This window comes from Astatotilapia calliptera, chromosome 6 (genome assembly GCF_964374335.1).
Source record: "Astatotilapia calliptera chromosome 6, fAstCal68.1, whole genome shotgun sequence".
Taxonomy (NCBI): domain Eukaryota; kingdom Metazoa; phylum Chordata; class Actinopteri; order Cichliformes; family Cichlidae; genus Astatotilapia; species Astatotilapia calliptera.
The window spans coordinates 30,008,508-30,032,116 of NC_137427.1; the positions used below are offsets into that span (position 1 = coordinate 30,008,508).

The 23,609-nt window shown below is 41.3% G+C and overlaps 1 protein-coding gene across 1 annotated transcript in view; it reads left to right on the forward strand.

Moving 5' to 3' along the window:
• LOC113024443 (protein sidekick-1) overlaps window positions 1–23,609 on the forward strand; it is a 298,320-nt gene that overhangs the window by 242,412 nt on the left and 32,299 nt on the right. The window contains exons 22-29 of the mRNA XM_026171546.2: window positions 411–532; window positions 638–750; window positions 6,183–6,333; window positions 8,806–9,046; window positions 9,358–9,473; window positions 12,017–12,203; window positions 14,822–14,920; window positions 18,526–18,720. Coding sequence (XP_026027331.1) covers window positions 411–532; window positions 638–750; window positions 6,183–6,333; window positions 8,806–9,046; window positions 9,358–9,473; window positions 12,017–12,203; window positions 14,822–14,920; window positions 18,526–18,720 — 1,224 coding nt within the window. The remainder of the gene's footprint in view (window positions 1–410; window positions 533–637; window positions 751–6,182; window positions 6,334–8,805; window positions 9,047–9,357; window positions 9,474–12,016; window positions 12,204–14,821; window positions 14,921–18,525; window positions 18,721–23,609) is intronic.

Below are 23,609 nucleotides of genomic sequence, written 5' to 3' on the forward strand. Positions count from 1 at the left end.
TTGCACATACCAGCCCGTCTGGCACAAACAACCATAGCATATGCAAAGCCACTTAAATCACTTTTCTTTCCTGTTCTGACGCTTGGTTGGAACTCATCAAGTAAACATCTTAACCATGTCTACATGCATAAATGCACTGAGTTGCTGCCATGTGATCGGCTGCCTAAATATTTGTTTTAATGACTAGTCGAAAAGTTATACCTAATGAAATTGCCAGTGAATATTTAAGACATCTTAAAGCCATACACAGACTTCTGTTCTCATTAAAAAGGAACATGTAATAATCTTTTTTTCCAGTAAATGTTTTACATATCTGCATGATTATCAATAATATGCAGCAGTGACAGGTATCTTGCAAGCACTATCTGCATATAGGCTAAAGCACTGTTTTTTCTGTTTTCTATCTGCAGAACTTCCTGGTGCTCCTTCAAACTTAGTCATCTCCAACATCAGCCCTCGGACCGCAACGGTGAGATTTCGACCCGGTCCTGATGGCAAGACTGCCATATCACGGTGGATAGTTGAAGGACAGGTGCGTGTGACTGTGTTTGTGTTGCATGCACACTTTTGTGGTCAGCTCTTATTGACAAATCAAGCAAAAGAGAAACTGTCTTCCATCTGATTACCTTTTCAACAGGTGGTGAAGGATGATGGAAAAGAGGAGGAGTGGAAAGTTGTGTACCAAAAAGACAACCAGCCAGATGCAGACACTCTGGAAATCCCAGACCTCACTCCTTTCACTCAGTACAGGTGAGCAGCAAACACACATATCCCACGCTACCACCTGCACACACACATATAATCAACAGCTTCCTCAAACACATCTCACTCTGCACCAGGTTCTGCTGTATTGCTGGGCTCAGGAGAAGTTAGATAAATCACACAGACACACAGAGAGACAGTTCCATCTGAGACTTTTCTGTTTGTCAGCACCTTCACAGCTGCTGCATGCAGATCCTTATTACCCTCCTGCAACTAGCCAGAGGGAAGAAGAAGGATGAGGACGGGGAGAAAAGAGGTGATCAGAAAGTGGGAAGGGCAGCAGAACACATTAAAGAGAAGACGAGACAAAGGGATTAGAGACGAGGAGAGGAGGAAATGGAGGAGGACAGCGGAGTGTCTGTAATCCCTCCTCAGGGGGAGCTTGTATTTTGTGTATGTGATCAATCGCCATTCTGAACAGCAGCAACTCTTCCCCCTCTCACTCTCTCTCGCTCTTTCCTTCTCCTTCTCTAGCTATTTGTCTGCCTATCTTCTCTATTTATCGGGCAATCTGACCATGCCTTCCTCTTGCTCTCTGTATCTCGGCCTTCATCTGTAATGGGATTGCAGTGTGTGTATGCACGCGCTGTACACTCACAGGGATTATGTTGTCACAGGCGACACCATTGGGACGTTAGATGAAGTGATGCACTTGTCAGTATTTCTTATCCCCTGCTTTAAGTCCCTCTTTACACCCTGCTCTCTATCTCCCAATACAGGGACAAAAACTCAAAGATATAGCCTCTTACACAACCTGCACGCTCCCACGGTTTATCGTTCAAAGCCACACAGAAGCACGGCTTCTTTTAGAAGTTACAAAAGTAACAAATACTCCCTAATGGCTCTGCTTTCTTATGTCACTTTTACTGACTGAATACGTGGCACCATCAGTCAACTAAACAAACTCTGGCGGAGAGTTCCAGATCAAAATACTGAAAGAAATATCATATATATATGAGATGGGACAAATTTGATCTGAGCACAGAAAACTGAAATGGTTGTTAATCTGTGCTCCATTCAGTAAGTTTTGCTTCCTCTTCAGTAAAGTTACATGTGGATGTCTGACATACATTTAAAAAATGTGCAAGTACAGTTTTTTTTGTTTGTTTTCTTGTTTTGATTTGCAGCTGTAGTTTTCTGGGTATGTGTCCCCCAATATTTGGAACTTGTGCATTTGGCCCCCGTCCTCATCTCCAATAAAAGCATAAAGAAAGCAGAGGGTTTGTTTAGGACAGAAACGCTAACATTACTCAGAGAGAAATGCCCCTAACAGAAGGAGGTATCTTTCACTCACCAATAGAGCTTTTTTATTGGCAAAATATGAATTATGAGTTCATACAACAACTGGACCTTGAGTGGTAAATGTAATTCTCTCTGACACACACTCAGTGTCCAGTGGTCTCAGTCAACCACTCAGCAGCAACTCCTCTATTGCTGTGAGCTTGCAGGCAGCTTGATAAGATTGCAGGATTGGGTCTAATATCAGGACATAAAACAATGTTTTACGAGTTTAGTGTTTTTGCAAAAAACTAAGCAAGGTAAAGTTGCCTGTCCTGGTTTTTATTCAGCTCTAAATGTACCTGATTTATCAGCAGGCTGATATTGCCACGCTGTATTAGCTATTGGCTGATATGTCAGTATCTGTATTTATAATGACTGGTTTAAAAAATAAAGAAAACAGGAGAAACACCCTTCAGCCATGTTATCAGCATTGATGTTGGATGGTTTGTCCACCAGAGGGTGTTGTACAACTTCCCTGCTAGCAACAAGTGTTTGGAATGCCACTAACACAACAACCAGCTGATCCGAATCATTCAGAGCGTAAAGGAGTCATCCCTCGCTGTATCTATAAAACAAGTTAACTTATAAAGTGTACTGTCTAAAATAAATACACAAATGTTAGAGAAATCTGTTTGTTTAGTGTAAGCTACTTTCAGCTGCTCCCTTATTCACAGGGGTTCAACACGGTAGGTTTGATTAGGTAACATTTTTACACTGGATGTCCTTACTGACACAAAGGGATTTGTGGCTCCTTCATTGGGTCAAACTAGGAATCTTTTACTTGTTTGGCAAATGTGTAAACCACTAGCCTTAGGAGCCATTCTGTTTTGTGTGCCAGAAAGAAAAATATATCAGCCGAAGTATCCAAGTATGAGACTTTCAAATCCTCTAATAACAGTACTGCTTTTGAAAATGCCATATCAGTCAGCCTCTACTGATTCCTTAAATTCTTCCCACAGCAGAGATATTTGTATGTCTGATATGTTTTCAATGAAAATTTTGAATATAACCAGAAATTTAGCTGAAGCACATCTGATTTATTAAAATCCATGACAAATCCAAGTAGCGTATGTGCAATTAACCTCCATCTCCCTCGGTGCTCCAACCTAAGCTACACATGTGGTTCCAACAAATGTGGTAAAACGAGTAGACATGCAACAGCAGTCTGGGCAGCTGGGAATTAAACTAGTGACCAGGCACACTAACAGCTCATCTGTCAGGTCACACAGCTAATAGAGGTTTAATAAGCCTGTTTTTGAAAGTCTGTATTCTTGGATCTGCATCTGCTTGATAATTTTCTGGCACCAGACAAACATGTTTGCCCAAAGAAGGAGCACAGCTGAAAGTGTGGTTATATGCTGATTAGGCAGCACAGTTCAATTTGTGTGAACCTTTTTTGGCATGAAATTTCATTTGTGCCTAAATCTGCTTAGACCACATCTTCTCACAGACACAGAGAATTATCATAGAACACAGTCAGACTCTCCAAAATCACAAAACACGTCTCTTAAATGATTTTCCACAGCACTACTACAGCACTTTGATAGCTGCGTAACTGAAAGGATTATTACATATCAATGTAATCCAGGGATTTCCAAAAAAAGTGAGAGAAACAAATGTAATTTTTCAGATGTAGTTGATCAAACTCCTGAAGTTATCTGTACTGTTCGCTGATTTAAACCACCAAGGCTTCATTCATTTTAAACCTCTTGGTATGCAGCAGGAGTGGGTCAGATCTTAATTTCATAGATTCCAAATTCCAGTTTTGTTAAGAGTATAAAAGCACAAATGTAAACAAAGGGATGCTCTGATAGTGGAGGCAGAAGCACCATTGATGGGTTTTATTGGATTATTGTATTCCCCTCTGCTCAGACCAACTGGATGGCAAAAATCAAAAACCTGCTTACTTTATGCACACCTGACGCAGTGTGAATCCTTTCATCCGCAACTTAAAAAACTCACCAGACATTACAATGTGATTTAAATAACATTAACCACATTTTTCCCCTCTGTTGGATAAAGACTGATACTTTTGACACAGACCTGCTCGTGTTTATTGGTCTTTAATGTGCACTCACCAGCCACTTTATTAGGTCCTTCTGTTCAGCTACCCCATAATTGTCACGGTATGGCATGGCACACCGTGGAAGGAGTGGGGAAGGAGGACCCAGGCGCGGTGCTCTATGTACAAACAGTGTTTATTTACAGAGTGAAAACAACGTAACAATAAATCCCCGTGTTCTCCCAGACTCCCGTGTCGTGTCTCCCGTGAATAGTCCGTGTGCTCGCTGCTCTCCGTGCCTTCCACGCTCTTCCTGCGGGAAACAATAGCGCAGCTGTCAGGACACTCAGAAATGGCAGGCATACACTTTCTGACTAAACTTAGACAGGGTGACTAACGTGGAGTCTCATGCAATGATCCCGCGTCGGTGGGAGCTCCAAGACTCTCTTAAGTAGCTCCCCCGACGAGGCCTGATCAGCAGCAGGTGTGTGGCTTCGGGTGTGGCCAGTCCCCTTGCAGGGCCACACCCTCCAGGCCTGACACCGCCTATAAACAAGTGCTCAGCCACCCACACACACACATATACACAAGCACAGGGAAGGGGGAGCAACACCAAAATACACAACAATAATAATAATAATAATAATAATAATAATATAATACATAACTGCTCAGGGATCCTGGGTTGCTCAGACCCAGGACCCTGACAATAATCTAAATATCTAATCAACCAATCAAATGGCAACAAAACATGACATGTAGAAAGGTCAAGATCACCTGCTGAAGTTCAAACGGAGCATCAGAATGGTGAATAATGTGATTTAAGTGACTTTGAATGTGCCATGGTTGGGGCAGATGGATTTGTTTGAATAATCAGACACTTTGCGTCAAACAGCAGAATGCCACACTTGAGCCACTCCTGTCAGCTAAAAACAGGAAACTGAAGCTACAACATGCATGATGCTGCTGTGGCACTCAGGTGGTATGATCAGAATTTGGCATAAACAGTGTGAAAGCATGGATACATCCTGCCTTGTGTCATTGGTTCAGGCTGCTGGTCATGGTGTAATGGTGCCCCTCAAACATCACAGCCTACCTGAGGATTGTTGCCAACCTTTATGACCACAATGTACCCATCTATCTAATGTTGTTTTGAGCAGTATAATGAGCCATGTAAACTTGTATCACTGTTCTCAAATGGCCTCCACAGTCACCAGATCTCAATAGAACAGATCACCACCGATGTGCAGCTGACAAATATGCCACAACTGTGTGGTGCTGTCATGTCAATATGGAGCAAAATCTCTGAGGAATGGTTCCAGCAGATCGTTGAATCTATGAAGAGTCAAGGCAGATATGAAGGCAAAAAGGCTCCATGCCAGCACTAGCTGTAGCTAATAAAGTGGCGGAGCGGAGTGGTGGAGAAAAACCACTGAGTCCCAAATAATTGCTTTAGTAATTGTGTGCAAAGCCCAATATTCCTGCAGGTCCAATCACAGTCTGTTCATTCTACTGCTAAGCATGTATGTTTATCCATATCTGTTTTATTTTAAAGGTGCTTCATGAAAATGAACCTCTGTCTTCTATTCCCTGATTTATCTGGGGCTGCTTTTGGAGTGGATGAGATGAGCAGAGGGGCTTGTGATTGGTCATTACCAACTCGTGCCCCTGCTGTTTCTGTATTCTCCTGTTAATAATTGATGCAGCCTCTTTTCCACATTTGGATCAGATTGCACCATCACCTTTGAAAATGAAAACATTTGCCGCTCACACCCAGCTGTGTGATTAGTGAGCCCTAAGAGTCGACAAACAATGACAGTGATGATGTTTAGCAGGTAGAAACTTTACCACGCCACGTCGAGATTTGCTAATTAGTGTTACACTCAGAGGCAAATTGAGGCTGATGGGACTTGAATTGAAAATATTTGAAGAAACGTATTGAACCCGAACACACCCCCACAGCCTGATTGTTATAAATTGCTGTCTCCAAGCCTGATCAATATCATATTATCAGAATTGTCTTTTCTGACTCTGAAAAGCATAAAAGACATTAAACTGCTTTCACTGGCTTTATGTGAAATGAGCTCACCTTGTATACAATGACTATTCTTGTAACTTTGCTTTCTGTTCGCACCAGGTTCAGGATGCAGCAGGTGAACATCGTCGGATCCAGTCCCATGAGCGCCCCCTCTAGGCTGATTAAGACCTTACAGGCTGCCCCAGACACACACCCCTCTGACCTGAGCCTTCTGTCTGCTACACAGACCAGCCTGCGATTCAGCTGGAAGGTACTAACACACATACCAGACACACAGTAAACTGTGAAACCTTCCACCCTGATTCTGCCCCTTTACACTCCTTCAGAGAGGGTTAATTGGGACTGCCTTTGTTTCTTTGCGCTGCATCTCGGTGTCTTTGCTCCCACTTTAGTTCTCGTGTGCATATTTATGTGCACGTGCACTCTGCAGCAGCAGGACTGAACAGGTTGAGTGGTTGACAGGCTGTAATCAGTGTCTCTCCTGGTTATCAGTGCTAACACTAATCTGTCACATTTCCCATTCACCATGTGGACTGCTAGCTGTACAAACTGCAATGTAATTTTCTCCTCACTGTCTTTTCTGTTTTTGCTCTTGTTCCTGCTCTTCATCCCTCTCTCTTTTCCCTCCATCTCTCCTTCACTCCCCCTTCCCCCCTTCTATTATAACATAAATGGAGAGCAGAGTATTTTCCATTTAAGAGTTGGAATGAGAAAAAGAGCCTGTCAAATCAGACACAGACACTGAGGTGCTATGGGCTACCTGTGCAGCATGCTAATGGGATTTTACCTGCATGTTAGCGCCCAGCCTCAGCTATGCTAGGTTTTCTGCTGTAATGGAACCGTCACAATGGTTTTAGCTAAGGCTATTATTCTAAGCTGCATATTAAGGGTAATAAAGCTAATGTGACATTCTGTATTATGGCTCCTAAATGCTAAGCTGAGCTAAATCACCAGGGTATTTAAAATGACTGGGTGTCTCACTTCCTTATCTGTTGCACAGCACAGAGCAAACGCTGTGTACAGTGTTGGTTAAAATCTGCTGCAGACTTATATACTGTGAGCAACCTGAACTTTCTGCTGACATGATCTTAGGACAGTGAGTAATGGTTGTGGAAGTAATGCATGATCAAGGGTGGGTCAGGGGCAGAATGAGATGACAGAAAAAGTGTGGACAGGAGACGAAGAGAGGGTCGCAGGAAATGAAAATGGAAGTTAATGGAAGTGAGTAAAAGAAGATGACAGAGGGTGACTAAGATGGAGAAAAGAAGTAGATGGAGAGAAAAGGATCAGGAGATGGGATGTCAAAGGGAAGAAAATGGTAAAAGGTTTTTTGATGTACTTTGACACAATAACAAAAATAACCATATTCTCGAGTGCTACAAAAATGCCTTTTTTTCACTTGTTCATCATATTGTGGAGAGCCGTTTTCTCAGTCAGCTTGTTACCGTAAGTGACGGGCTCCTACATTTCACAACATGCTCACATTTTCGGTTTTTGGCGATTTCACATTTCAAATAGCTTTCTTCAGTTTCTGACTTGTGATTGCTATGTTGGGGCTTATTTGAAATTTGAGTTTGTCAGATTTTATCAGCACAGCACTTAAAAACACACTTTTACCTAGCAATAAATATTTAACTTTGGAAAGAAATACCTCAAGGGAATTCTGAATGGTTAGAATGGTAGATTTGCTTCTGTGCTTGGGATCATTGTCCTGTTGGACGGAGCTGTTGGTGTCACATTTGACTCTAAAATACTTTGGTATACAGAGGAGTTCGTAGTAACTTAGTAACGACAAGGTGCCGTGTGACGTGTTTGTGCTGATGTGTTGTGTTCTCCAAACATGGCGCTCTGCATTATGGCCATACATCTTCACTTTAAAGTTGTCTGTCTAAAGGACATTGTTCCAGAAGTTTTGTGGTTTGTTCACATGCTTTCAATCCTAACCTGTGCTGCTATGTTCATTTTAATTGCCCCTTGGGGGATAAATAAAGTCTTCTGATTCTGATTCTGATTCTGAGTCTTTCTCCTGGAACCCTTCCAACCAAGAGATACCTGTACAGTCTTTTTCTATTTGTACTGTCATGAGATGTAGCCATTGTTTTTTTATTTAGTAGTATGTTATGAACACCTGAATACTCCAGCCCAGCAAACTGCCAAACCACCTCTCTTTATAGAGGTGCTCACACTTGCTGATGATCAAATACAATACTTATTGTCTGAATTCCTATTAAAGCAGTAAGGACGTATGTTTTTTTTCTAGCACTGCAGAGTCCTTTGAAAACTTTCTCACATTTCCTTTTTTGTTGTATCAGCATGTTAACCATTATTTTTTTAGTCTCTATCCCGTCAGTTAATTGCTGCCGAAATTAATTAACTGCCCTCAAGTAGATTGATGCTCACTTCACAAATTGTTGCACAAATTATTGTGATGCTTCTACAGTTCAGGGCTGTGGCATGCTCACCTGCATTTTTTGAGTCAATATGGGAACAAAAAGCAAAATCAGATGAAAAAAATGAATAAAAGATTTGCTTGGGAGAATGTTGTGAAAACAGCTTCCTCCATGTGATGTGAGTCTTATACTGATTTCTTGCATTCGTGTGTACTTCCATGCACAAGTATGGAGGAATGCAACATGACCTTGGCAACATGACAGGAACAATAAATACAAGTATTTCTCTCTAATCTGCGCCTCTCTTCCTCTCACTGTTTGTTTCCTTCCAGCCTCTTTCAGAATCTGAGTACAACAGCAGTCCAGAGACTGTGGGCTACCGTCTGCGGGTGTCCAACACAGACGGTCAGGGGGAGAACAGGAATGAGGATGTGAAGGGTACTGGGGGCACCAGTGAGGCCACATTAGAAGGTCTAAATCCCTTTACCCAGTACCAGGTTCAGATACAAGCCCTCAACTCTATAGGACCAGGACCGTGGAGTCAAACTGTCGCAGCACAGACCACAGAATCTGGTATGAACATAGACCTCATTGATCCATCTTTCATCTTTGCAAGTGTCCAGCAGAGATCTCTGTAAGATATTGTATTTGCTGGGTATAAGAAGGCAGATGGATGAGGAATAAAGTGCTCCCATTACCTCCCCATGTCTCCTCTCATCCTGCCACCTCTCTGTGCCCTCTACACTCTCCCTCTGTTTCAGCGAGATTAAGATTGATGGAGAGAGGGAGGAGGAGATGATTGAGATAAAATCGAAGATTGGTTCAGAGAGTGAAGTAGCACTGAGCGGTGTGTGTGTGTGTGTGTTTCTCTGTGTGCTCGCTAGTTCCATCTGGATCTCCAGTAAATGTGACCGCCGAGGCAGTGAGTTCCAGCAAGATCCTGCTCATGTGGTCTGCTCTCCCTCAGTCACAGAAGAATGGAGTCATTCTGGGATATAAGGTGAATAAAACCTGCAAGTCGTATCCTGGCATCCCTCCTTGACCTCTTTAGTCCATTATCACTTCCTGCAGCCATCACACACACACACACACACACACACACACACACACACACACACACACACACACACACACACACACACACATATATATATATATCTTACAATCTGATATAAGCTAAACATGATGCAACATCCTGTAATTGCTCCAGTTTGTTCTTCCTACTTTAATGCTTTTAAAAGCACCCCGCTGCACTAAGTGTGTTTGGGGGCCATTTGCGTGTAATCACACGCACGCATGTGAGAGAGGCTTTAGTGATTAATACGCTTTCATAAAACAGCAGTTTGTGTGATGTTGTAGTAGAAACAATAGCTGGATTATTCATTCACAAAAACGAACAATAATCCACAAAGGCTGCTGGTTTTGCAATTACTTTATTTGTAATTTAGTACATAAAATGCAGTGTAGGCAAGAAAATGGGATGTTTGTGTGCATATTCGTGGATTGACTGTGCTTTACAGACTCTGCATGAGTATTCAAGTCCAGCCTTTCCACCCACTAAAGATACATAGCCCGCAGTCTATCCACATCTGCCAAATTAAAGCTTTACCCTTTCTCATATTTCCCAAAAAAAAAGCAGACATGTCTGTCTCATTGTGAGCCCCATCGAAGACATACTTGACATAAGCTGCAGGTTTCAGAGAAAGAGCTGGAAGAACAGTGTTGATAGTGAAGTGCAGGGTGCACTCGTTTTCTCATCACTTTTGGCACTGGCAGTCACACCTGTGTGGGTGCACCTGTTTTTCGGGGTAGGGTTTTTTTGGACTCCAAAGCTCACCCTGGAGTGATGTATTTACTCCACTTGCTTTGGCTTTTAAATAAAAAGGAAAACACACAGCAATTGTCTGCATTTTTAAGTTGCCTCTCAAACATTCATCAAAAGAAAAAATAAAATAAAGAAAAATATTTGTGCTAATATAGAAGCAGCTGTGAGTTCACCTCTTAATCTCCACCCAAACACAAGACAGCAGAACAAAGATTTAAAAGGGGGAGAATTTATCCTCAAACCCATGGACATGGTTGTGTTATAAATACATAAATCTGCAAAGGAAAATAGGCTGTGACTGTCTGATATAAACCGGTGCCATCTATTAAAAAAAGGAAAAACGCTGTGTGGAATCCAGGTCATCCACCATGCCCAAAGCACATCACACTCCACATCTGTGTGTTTTCTTGTGCCCTCCTAAGGATCACACTGAGCTGCATGCCTAACATGTTAATAGATGGGAAGTGACTGCCAGCAGCAGCTTTTTAACACCTTCCATGTGCTAGTAGATGCTGAATAGTTGCTGCTGCTTCCTGCTGTGCACTCCTTAAGACTATTTCTGTTTTTAGACACTTGGGTTTAAGGTGACATTTTCCTTCAAATGGTTTTAAGTGTGCGGTATTGATGTTCACGCTCATGAATATTAAAAAAAAGAAAAGGCGAAAAACGAAGAACAAAAACAAGAGCGAGCAGCTCCTGACATATTTTTTTTAAAATCCGAAACTGTAAAAATACAGCGTGCACCGTTTTGTTTTCTTAGTGGCTGGCACTAATGTCATTTTAATTTTAGGATCGTTTTTTGTTGTTTGAGGTGATGAAGCCTGTTTTTCTGTGCCGTTGTCCTCCGTGGCTGTCAAAAACACATCGCTGAGTCACATCGTCGCTCAGGCTCACGCGCTCCATCATTGACTTGGCTATGATTAGCACTGGCACTGTATTGTGAGTCAGTTCCACGCACACCACTCTAGTGTTAGAAATACTTGCAAGCACACTAAACCAGCAGCTGAAAAACAAATACACTTTGTATGCCTGTGTGAAAAACAAATATTTTTTTTAGAACCGAGAATAACTTTATGTGTTTTTGACCCAGTTATGTGCTGCAAAGCAGATAATGGATGGAACACTAATATTGTGTCACCTTAATAACTTAGAAAATACAGATTTGGGGTCCTTAAAATAATCTCCAGGATGTTTGCTCAGTGCAAACCAGGTAGTGTAAAAACCTTTTGATCACAAACTATAAAAAGTCAAATATATCAGATGTCCAAATTCACCTAAGTAAAGAATCACCTGCAATAGACTGAGACGTGAACACTGATTAAGCATAATGGTGCTTTGTCCTGCACATTTAAACACTGGAAACAAAGCTTTGCCTCGCTGTGACCCTACACAGAGATGCACATCGGTTGTTGTTTTGTTTGTTTTTTTAATTTGCTTTTTTTATGTTCTGCTGTTTTGTAGCCTTAACTGATTATATTTTGGAATTTATTACTTAATTTCTTTAAACTGTGTTGCATTCTGTGCTGTATATAAAAAAAAATAGGATATTATTGTTATTGTTATTCAGATAATTATTGCAGTAGCCTGATGTACATCTAAGATAGGAGTGTTTAGGCTACAGACACTGAACAAAATTGAAACAGACTGCTAGACGTGTTTGTTCATTTCTGTGTATGTTTTTTTTTCTTTTTTATGTGAGATATATTTGTTTTGTGCAGGTTTTATACAGCAAGAAAGACTCAGAAGGTCCCCCCAGTGTTCAGGTGGCAGAAGGAGAGAGGAGTGTGTCGCTGCTCCTCGGGGCCCTCCAAAAATACACAGTGTATGTGCTGCAGGTGCTGGCATACACACGTATGGGTGACGGCCCACCCAGCAACCGCATACTGCTAAGAACCAAAGAAGATGGTAGGACCCAGTTTTCTCTTACCCTGTCTAATCACCAGCTTTTTAATATATGTTTTCATATCTTCTATCTTGTAAGTACTAATTCAAGAGCGATGTGTCCAAGTGGGATTTATCACTTACAGACAATCACAAGTAATCACACGCATATAACTGACACACAGCACAAGCAAGTGCAAATAAGACCCAGATCCATAATGCATCAGGAACAAAAAGGTTCAGTTTAAAGCGAATGTCACTGCAACTTCAAAGGAAGTCCCCATGACCAAGAGCACTGTTTTCTCAGTCCTTTAAAATTGACTTCCTGCATTGTAACCAGTTCTGTCTGCCATATACACAGATAAGAGGAAAAATCTGCCATTATGAAGTCTGTGGTCATACAAATTCATCCATCCATAAACCTTCAAAGAGAGTAGTATACTTTTTCTAGATGCTGATCAGATGCCCGTCCAGTAAAAGTAGCAGAAGTCAAGGGTTTCCACACCTGGAGGGAGAGAGATTTGTACTTGTTAGATGGACCTATCAGTGTGAATTTTATATGATAAGATATGATCTGTAATATTGCCTAAATACATATGTGTTCTGAACACTTCAGTTTCAGCCCTTTTAATAGTTATGACGTTAGGAAGATTAGACGGCAACTCTTTGCAATTTGAAAATACCATAAAGTTGGATTTTTCTGTGTTTAACACAGCTTAAGAGGAGTTGAACAAGACTGAGCAACATCAAAGGCAGACTGCAGCACTGTCCGTAAGAGCACACAAAATGTATTTTTTTTTAACGTTTGACTTTGTACAGCACCATAGTGGAGTAGGAAACAAAAAATCAACATGGAATTTGAAGTTCAGACTTTCACTTTCAACTCAAGGGATTTAACAAAAGTATTGTAACAGTTTAGGAACTGTTTACTGCTGTTTTGTGGAGTGGAGTTAATTCTAATTGTTGAATTTACTTTTGGTAGAAGCTCACTGGAGCTCTCAGTATGAAATCCAAATCAGATGTTGATTGAGTAGAAAAGCGAGGGAAGCCATCATTAGGCTGAAAAAACAAAATAAATCTACCAAATTTAGAATCTGGTAAAATCTTAAAAAGAGATGCTCTGGCCAACTCAGGGACACCAAAGTCTTGAAAGAAAGTGTTGCATGCAGAATTTCAAAAATAGTGTCATTGTCCAAATACTTATTGACCTAGCTGTATGAAGAAGAGCAGTAGTCCTAATATGCATCCCTGTGGCACACCAACTGCATAAAAAAAAGAAGAAGGTGCACCTGCCTCTGTAGCTGTAGTATGTGGATATTTTGGGCTGTTTGAATCTGGCAAAAATCATAATTAAAGCTGTTTTCTTCAATATTTGGTGAATATTCAACATGATTTGTCGCTGACTTTAGAAAAACAAAACAAAGATTTATTAAACTTTGAAAGTTGTTTGTTTATTAAATAAATAAATAAGTTGGTAGGGGGCACAGATTTATGTGTTTGGGGTTATGGCAAGTCTGTGAATTTGCCTTAAACCCCGAGCTATGAATTTACAAGGTCATAAAGTCATCTGTTGCCATCATGTGAGGTGTGTGGGAAGAGAAAGTGGCAAACACAAACGCAGGCCTTCAAGGGATCTACATGGACAGAAAGGAGAAGTGAGCATTATAAAAGAGTTGCTGTGATCGTGAGACAAAGGAGATCATTCTGATTCTTCTGCAGATTCATCTACAGATACTTTTGTTATAACTTTTACCTCCTACATACAGATTGATTGATTACAAAAGGCCCTCTTTGTGTCATCTTTGCTGCAGCTGAACTAAACAGCGAGTAAGGCATTTTAGAGAAGCATGAAAGAACATAATCAATGATTTCATTAATCACCCAGCCGTGGGTATTTTTCTTCATGTGTTCCACGCCTCTGCATCAACCTGGTAACCACGGCAGACTTTTCAGGGTGGCAGTAACCTGGCCTGTTCTTTTCTGAATCATGAAGTACACTTGGGCACTCACACATACGCACAGAAACTCACATCTGCTCACACACACACACACACACAGACTGAAACCCTCATAGACACACTCGCTCTCCTCTATCAAACGGTGTCACGTTTGAAAAGTTTTTCTCATTTCAGGATGAAACAAGAATGAGGAAGTCAATTCCCGGCGATGTATAATGAACCTACACATACACCTACTGTACCCACAAGCACAAGCACACACACACACACACACACACACAGACATACGTTGACATGTATTTGCTGGTGTGGAACATGTGCTTTTATCAGGAACAACGACAGCCCGAGTGAGGCTGAAAGAAATTACATTTTCTGTTTTGTGTCTTTTACAAGTACCTCTTAAAGATGTGTAACAAACTCACTCAATGTATATATTTGTGTGTGTGCGTGTGTCTGTGTGTGTTTTGGCGTGTATATGTGGAGAGCATATGCACGTACATCTGTGTGCTATAATGCTAACATATTACAGTATAAGAGCCAGATGCTGAGATACTCTTTTTCTCATTACCGAACTGAAGCACTTCTTTTGAGCCTCTTTTTCTTGCCGCTGCTGCTTTTCTCTTAAATTGTGTATTAATATCTTTTAATTCTGCTGCCAACTCCTTTCTCTATTTTTCTCTCCAGTCCCAGGACCCGCTGTCAGGATGGTGTTTCCAGAAGTTCGATTGTCATCCGTTAGGGTGGTTTGGCAGCCACCTGCATCCCCCAACGGCATCATATTAGGTATATAAAAACAAACGCCCACATATACAAGTGAGCAGATATTTGAAAGCAAAATTTAAATCATAATCCATTTTTCATGCTTGTAGCAAATGATTTTGCAGTTTCAGCCACACACACACACACACACACACACACACACACACACACACACACACACACACACACACATCTACTGTGACAAGTACAAACTGTAAAATGGAAAAGATTCCCGCTGTCTCTGTATATGTGTCTGTACCTGAAAAAAGACAGCTGTAGGTGCTTAAGGCACCTTTCCTAATAAATATGACCATCTATATATATTTATAAATAAATGTGCAGATTCATGCATTATCACCGTGCGGTGTGAATCGGAAAAATACTCCAGGAGAGGAGGAGAGGTGAAAGAAATGTGTGAGCTGCTGAGCTGGAAAGAGAGAGAACAGAAGGGGAGAGACAACAGACAGTAGATGTATAGAGGTGATAGGAGGGACAGGGGTGTGTGTGTGTGTGTGTGTGTGTGTGTGTGTGTGTGTGTGTGTGTGTGTGTGTGTGTGTGTGTGTGTGTGTGTGTGTGTGTGTACGCAGTAACTGGGTGAGGAGTGGTATTTGTCCTCTCAGTGGGAGAGCGAGTTGAACAGGACAGTTTGAGTGATGTGTGACTGTATTGTTAGCGGGAGGACATTTAGTGCGACACCACTCTGTAGCAGAAGGATGAGTGGGAGGGCAAATCTCACTCTCTCGATCACACAGGCACACACACAAACATACAGCCCTACTGTGTCCTTGCTGAGCATGTGTTGTGTGTGTTTATGCAGATACAAAGGTCTGTAGAGTACTGGTTTCTTTAGTCCTCATGACTCCCTCATTTCTCCTTGGGTTCTCCACCCATGGGGGACTGACACAGAAGGTGGACAGAGGAGAAACAAGACTACAGAAGGTGCACAATCTAATTTGGCACAGTGCAGTGAGGCATTTTTGTTCTTTCACCCTTCTATGAATATAATACAGCCACACATACACACTGAAGTAATAAAATAGAGGACACATTTTACTCAAATGTGTGCAAATTGTACTGCAAATACTTACATGCTGAGTACTAAAATGCATACTAAAAAGTATTCTCCCATTGGTTTGCATTTCAGTGTGTCTCTTTGTAAAGTTTACAAAGGCACACATTTAAAGATTTCCTCTAAAATGCTCATCATTGCATGCATTGCATCACTACCTGCTGCCTGAATTCAGTCTGAATTTTAAAAATCTCTTATATTAGCTGTGCTGGCTTGTAGATTAGTTAGTGTGAAATGATCCTTTAAACACATAACTCCAAAAGCAAAAGCTTTACCAGCTCTTTATTAGTGTGGCAATTTAATCAGCGATGGATGGATGATTATTTTCTTTGCACGAGAAAGAAAACATTATGAGAATATCACAAATTAGAACAGTAGCAATAAAAATGCAGAAGTTAATTAGTTAAGCAAATCAAGGCATCAATATTCCCTTTAACTTTAATTAATGCATCCATAATTTTGCCATTTAGCACTTCTTTAAGGGTCATGAAACATAATGTAAAGAAGTATAAATGCAGCTCTAAACAACAGATTAACTGAGACGGTCTGCAAAACCCTCATTTTAACTTATTAGGTACTCTCTCTGTTCAGCTTTCAGTCATAGATCCAAGCTAAATAAAATTTTGAAAAAACTAGGAAGCTGAAAAAATTATTTTTTCATTTAAGACCCTCAACGGGTCCTAAAGGAAAACAATCTGTATATCTCTACTATGCTTAAAATACTATGGTGTACGAAAGTTTATGAGATGAGAAGTGAGACGCTGACCGTGTTTAAACATGTCTTGATCTTTTGGTCAGTCAGTGAACAACACTGAACCAAAGCGTGAACGTCTACCGTGATGCATTGTGATCCAGTCCCTTAACCCCTGGCTGAGGTGGAACCGGACATCATAGACCACATATCTTACGATAATGTAAACAACTATGTGTTGTGATGTTTCCCCAACAAGGACCATAGAGCATCATAGTCCTTTATAGTCTTTTTATCAAGTGATTTTCTCTTGTAGATGCTAACAATTGTATTTCCTTCTTTTGGTAGCCTTTGCAAAATGAAGCAGATGTGTAATTGGTCAGAGATGGATAAAAAAACTGTTCAGAAGGGCGTTTGATGCTCTGACAGAAATAACATAGGGAACAATAATATCTGAACACTAGTCATCTGGACACTTCCAGCATAGACTTGATAGACACCTTTATCTCTGGTGTCGACTGTTGATCACCCTTTCTAAAATGAGTGTGAAGTCACAAAATAAAAAAAGCCAGTGGAATATACATGACACTGATTCTGGAGTGACGCGAATTCAGAAACAATCTGCACGCAATCACTTCACTCTATTACAGACAAAAGGTCAATCATTCACTTCATACTGATCATTTATTTAATATGCATGTATCCCCTTTAGCATTTCTAAATCAAATTAACCTCTCTCAGCTCTTACTGGTGTCCTTCTGGTGACACTTTCTCCATTTGTGGCTCTGCTCTTCAAAACAGTCTGCTTGTGTCATACCATCGGTGTCTGTCTCTCCAGTCTTTTCAAAACCCTAAAGGCAAAGAAAAAAAAAATTGGTATACATTAGATGCACAGTCTGCTAGTCTGCTCATGCAAACCATAATGAAATATAGTGCATCGTACATTTTATATCTTATGGAAAAAAGGACTAAGGGCTTTCTCTAACGTGATGCAATCACTTAATGTAACAGAGATTTAGCCTCCAGTATGTGACAGCAGCAATGGCTTAATGATGGTACAGAACATAATGCTGTGCTATGACCCAATTGTTTCGATGCAGGAGGATTTGTGATCTAGCTGTTATCCAGTAATCTCCCACGTGCAGCATTCACATTAACATTTAATCAGACTATCTGATGAGATTATCACCCGCACAACCAGATTAGGTGCCTCTGAGCAGATTATTATCCTGACAGTCTTACTGTGAACTAATCACATCCACACACTTGTGTGTTTCTAGTGTGTATTTGCTGTACAATACAATCTTCATAATAAGAGCCTTTGTGAGTGGCCAGTGGCCTGTGGAAAGCTTGGACAGGGATCAGTGGTTTGAGCGTGCGTGCATGTGTTGAAGGATGTTAGTGTTATTACATGGCCTACTGCACATAAGACAGAGAAACAGACTGGAGCCGTGTACACCATGGGTCACAGCCAAGGGTACACACAGAGAGGTTATATGTTTATACACTGTGAGAGTAGGGGAACGTGAGCATGTGTGAGTGTGTACTGGAGTTCTGCTCTGAAATCCTGACTTTGTCTTTGGAAAATAGTAAGTATGAAGGAAAGAAGCTGCACATATCAAATCCCAACAGAGTTCAAATGTAGTTTCATGACCTGAAGAAAAACATATTTGTTTGTATGTTTTATTGTGGAAATGAAGCTGCGTGATATGGCTTTGTGCAGCTATGTTTGCAGGGGGGGGGGTTTCGCCTCATATTGTGCTCTCTTTGATTCCTGTGGGCTCTGTGAACACAATCACACGGAAGAATTTCACACAGATTTCAAATAGCTTCCTCCTCCTTCTGTCTTTCCTTCTGCCCCTCACTAGGCTACCAGATCTCCTACCGCCTCGACAGCAGGGACCCTCTGCGCTGGACTACAGTGGAGGTGGGGTCCAATGCTCGGCAGTTCACCGTCACAGGACTTTCCTCTGAGCAGAGCTACGTTTTCCGACTCATTGCTCGCACTGCCGTGGGCTGGGGTGCAGGACAGGAAGCTGTGGTTGTTACCACTGAACGCAGAGGTAAAGGACACTCACGCATATTCAGGATCTGACTGCTCTAATTTTAACCACTCCTGTTTAAAATATAGCAGGAGTCCAACCTGCTGGCTCACATATATCACTTGCAGACGCACAAAAACTGTCCGTCTCCACTGTGGACTTAATGACCTGTGTCTGACACTGCTCCCAGAAATGTAGTTCATGACTTTAAAGCAGACTTCCGACAGGCCTCTTTTAGTCCAAATACTCCGAGATGTCAGAGCAGCTACAGGTGCCATCAGTATCAGTAATGATAGCTGATCTGTCTCCATGACACCTTACAAAACTGCTTCTGCTCGGTAAGAATGGAAGACCTGAGTTTGTGTGAAAAAAAACACGGAGAAACTTAACAACCCATCGAAAATCTGGTCTCTTCTGACCCTCGGTGATTTAACACTTAAACCAGCTGCACCCAGCAGGAAGGCTGGTGCAGCTAGTTTGAAACTTTTATCCAGAGCTGTTGAGGTTGGTCTTAGAATACTCTTTAATGATGGCACCATTCCCCGTGTGTGACAGTTTCAGGGCTTGGCAGACAGGCTCACTGATGGGCTTACTCTTTAATGGAACAGAGTCATCATGAATGCTATTAGCTCCCGAGTGCCTCTGCTTTTCTTTATGCTGAGTCAAAATGACCGCATGAAAAGGACCTACAGGGACACATCTTTTGCTATGTTCGAGCAAACACTATGCGACTGATGGGGTCACCGATGGTGCGGCTTGGAGCTTGAGAACGAAGTCGAAATTACAGTAAGCTGTGAAGATCTCCACTCGGTGTTCTCTGGCACCACGAACAGTGTGATCTGATTCTGAAGAAGAACTAATGGAGCCGTATAACAACTTTGTTCATTTTGCTTCTTTGCAAAATCATTCCTCTGTGAAGTAATATATGGAGAGTTTCGGCAAGAGTAAAGGGGTGTAAGCTTTTCGGTTAAAATAGCTTCTGTCTTGCAGACTCTCCATACATACATCATGCATCTAATTTGGAATTCATAGCACAGCAAAGTAATAATCTCTAATACAGTTCATATTGACCTGTAGTGATGCATAAGGGAATAAAATGTCTTAAATAAACCAGAATAAACAGGGAAAAGTTGTAAGCACGAGCAGCTTGATTAATGTTATTAATTTTAACTGCAATTTTCTAAATGTTTGCTGTGAGAAAGCTCTATTATAGAGGACAACCATAATGATTTTACCAGTATAATTATGTTGTCAGATTTCTTACAGTAATCGTTATGCAGGAGCAGTGTGGAATTTTCATATTCTGTGATCTCTGCAGCATCACTTGCTATTAAAGGTGCAATTCATTGCAGTTCATGTTTGCTCCTCAGAAAGGGAGTTCAGACACAAGAAAAGAAAGCGGAAAGTTTGGCCCTAAGCAGTTTGTGGTTGGACATGGCGAATTCATTGTTACCGGGCACTAAATATTAGCACAAAATAAAAAGCATGACCTTTTCAGGGTGTGTGACATAGAACAAAAAGAAATGACATTTAGAAACTCCCCTGGACTTGTCAGTAAATGTAGGCATTGAAGCCACCAGGTATTAGCCCTCCTGTAGAGGTATAATGAAAATCAAGAGTTCATAACATTACCTCTGGGCCTGACTGTAACTGTTATCACTTAAAAAGGGAAGTGTTACTTTTTCAGAATTGTAGATTATCCGAAGGAATTTGTGGCACTCTGTCTGTTTATACCTTTCTCTGAACACGCCAAAATTAACTGGCTTGTTGAGTGAGACAGGATTATTAGCCTTTCTCACCAACTGTCGATTGCAACGCTGGGATATTTCTCATCCACAGCACCGTGCTCAGTTGTGGGCGGATGGAAACTGTACACTTAGTAGGTGAGAATGAAAATGAGGCTCGAAGTCGTTTTTCTAAAGGAGAGCGAAAGGAGGGCCAGAAAGTCAGAACCAAACGCCATAAATCTTACATCCTCACCCAAAGTAATTACTATTGATCAAGAGTTTTTACCAGCACTTTGCACTTATGTTAATTTTGACTTTAAGAGATGAAAAAAAAGCTGCTAATTTCCCTTTCAGAGTTTTATCTAATTTTAGCAGCCAGTGGCCTCATCACAGAGCATAAGCTGCTACAACAACAAGAATTGTAAAATTGAAACACAGTCAATCGCTGAGTATGACAGCCCGTGCCTGTGGTGAGATGTATGAGTTTAGCAAGGACTCGGTCTCCCCCACTGTTTTGTCTTTAAAACACTGAAACAGAAGAGATATATCTTCCCACAATGATCTGGTCACTGACGGCCAGAAAAAAAACACACTTTTGAAGTGATTTGACTTTTACAGAAGTAAAGAGCAGTTTTATTTCCTTCAATTTAGAAGCAAATATAAAGTTCTTGTCTTCCTCTTATTTGAGTGCCGTGATGCTCGTCATGTTGCTGCAGGGCTCGCAAAATCGCTAGCCCGACGTCCCGGGGCTAGCGATTTTTCCAGTCGGGCTACCAAAATCTATCTCTGCCCTGCCCGTCGGGCTATTGTAGGAAGGAAAAATATATGTCAATGCTTTTGCATTCTTTCGGAAATGTAGCTGGGTAATTATGTCATTGGCATCGGTGAGCCACTGTCAATATGTGACATATTGAAATCGCGTTTGAATTTGCGCTTGTTTTTTGCTTTCACTTTGCAATCGCACGAACTGTGTATAGAGAGCGACAGCACTGATTGGTGAGTGACGATAATTTGCGCACCAATTCCTCTGACATCGTCTTATTAATCGTTAGCTTACTATACAAACATGACAAGTGAAATCTCCCGCAGCTTAAACATGTGAGAGGTTGATCGCGCAGAGAATCGCTGTGTGTGTGTGTGTGTGTGTGTGTGTGTGTGTGTGTGTGTGTGTGTGTGTGTGTGTGTGTGTGTGTGTGTGTGTGTGTGTGTGTGTAAAAGCAGCAGGATATATATTTTAGTTCTGCTGAGCCAAATAAGACAGGTCAGGGTGAAGAAGGCAGCTTCTATAATATTGTAAAGGAAACAAAACATTAATCAAAAAAATTGTTGAAAAACAAATTACAACATTGTATAAAAATTACAATCATCAACTCAAATACTTGGTTTGTAAAAACATAGAAACACTTGAATATCGTTTTGGATTTGTGACTGGGTATTGTTATTAGTTTCAGTACTGTGTAAGACTTTTGAGCAACCCCTCGTTCACTAATAATTTATTTTCAATGAGTCAGATTTTGTTGTAATTTTCTAAAGTGGGTTTATGCAACAGTTCTCCAAGTTCAAAGTTTTTCTTTGGACATTGGCCTCTTTCTTGCTCGTTTTCACACTAGTCCTTATACCTGACCATTTCCAAAGCAATGTTATTTTGTTTGTTAAGCCACCACACTGACTTGTAAATCATTCAAGGATAAAAAAAAAGGAGCCCAACTCAAGGGATGAACCAGTGTTGTGCCTACAAAGAACAGACGACCTAGCAAAGAACCCATTTTGAATTATGTCTTTGAGGACTTTGTTACCAGCAGGCTGTCTTAAAATATGTAATTTGTTCCATTTCCTTTAGCTGATTCTACCAAAAAAGCCAAACATAAATCACTTTGACAAACATAAAATAGTATTTTCATACCAACAAGTTGATTCACAAAGACTCAAAAACCTTGCACATTTGGTGTGCAAACTGGAGATAACTGAAAAAGTGGACAACAATAGAAGAGGTGGCAGGCCTAAAAAGTGTCTACATTAGATGAACAGTATCTGACAGTCACGTCCTTAGGAAATCAGAAAAAATCAAGCAAAGCCTTCGTATGCATACCGGTCCTCAGTTAATAGATATACTGTTCACTGAGGCGTCATCAAATACAGTGGGGCAAAAAAGTATTTAGTCAGCCACCGATTGTGCAAGTTCCCCCACCTAAAATGATGACAGAGGTCAGTAATTTGCACCAGAGGTACACTTCAACTGTGAGAGACAGAATGTGAAAAAAAAATCCATGAATCCACATGGTAGGATTTGTAAAGAATTTATTCGTAAATCAGGGTGGAAAATAAGTATTTGGTCAATAACACAAATACAACTCAATACTTTGTAACATAACCTTTGTTGGCAATAACAGAGGTCAAACGTTTACTATAGGTCTTTACCAGGTTTGCACACACAGTAGCTGGTATTTTGGCCCATTCCTCCATGCAGATCTTCTCGAGAGCAGTGATGTTTTGGGGCTGTCGCCGAGCAACACGGACTTTCAACTCCCGCCACAGATTTTCTATGGGGTTGAGGTCTGGAGACTGGCTAGGCCACTCCAGGACTTTCAAATGCTTCTTACGGAGCCACTCCTTTGTTGCCCGGGCGGTGTGTTTTGGATCATTGTCATGTTGGAAGACCCAGCCTCGTTTCATCTTCAAAGTTCTCACTGATGGAAGGAGGTTGTGCCTCAAAATCTCACGATACATGGCCCCATTCATTCTGTCCTTAACACGGATCAGTCGTCCTGTCCCCTTGGCAGAAAAACAGCCCCATAGCATGATGTTTCCACCCCCATGCTTCACAGTAGGTATGGTGTTCTTGGGATGCAACTCAGTATTCTTCTTCCTCCAAACACGACGAGTTGAGTTTATACCAAAAAGTTCTACTTTGGTTTCATCTGACCACATGACATTCTCCCAATCCTCTGCTGTATCATCCATGTGCTCTCTGGCAAACTTCAGACGGGCCTGGACATGCACTGGCTTCAGCAGCGGAACACGTCTGGCACTGCGGGATTTGATTCCCTGCCGTTGTAGTGTGTTACTGATGGTGACCTTTGTTACTTTGGTCCCAGCTCTCTGCAGGTCATTCACCAGGTCCCCCCGTGTGGTTCTGGGATCTTTGCTCACCGTTCTCATGATCATTTTGACCCCACGGGATGA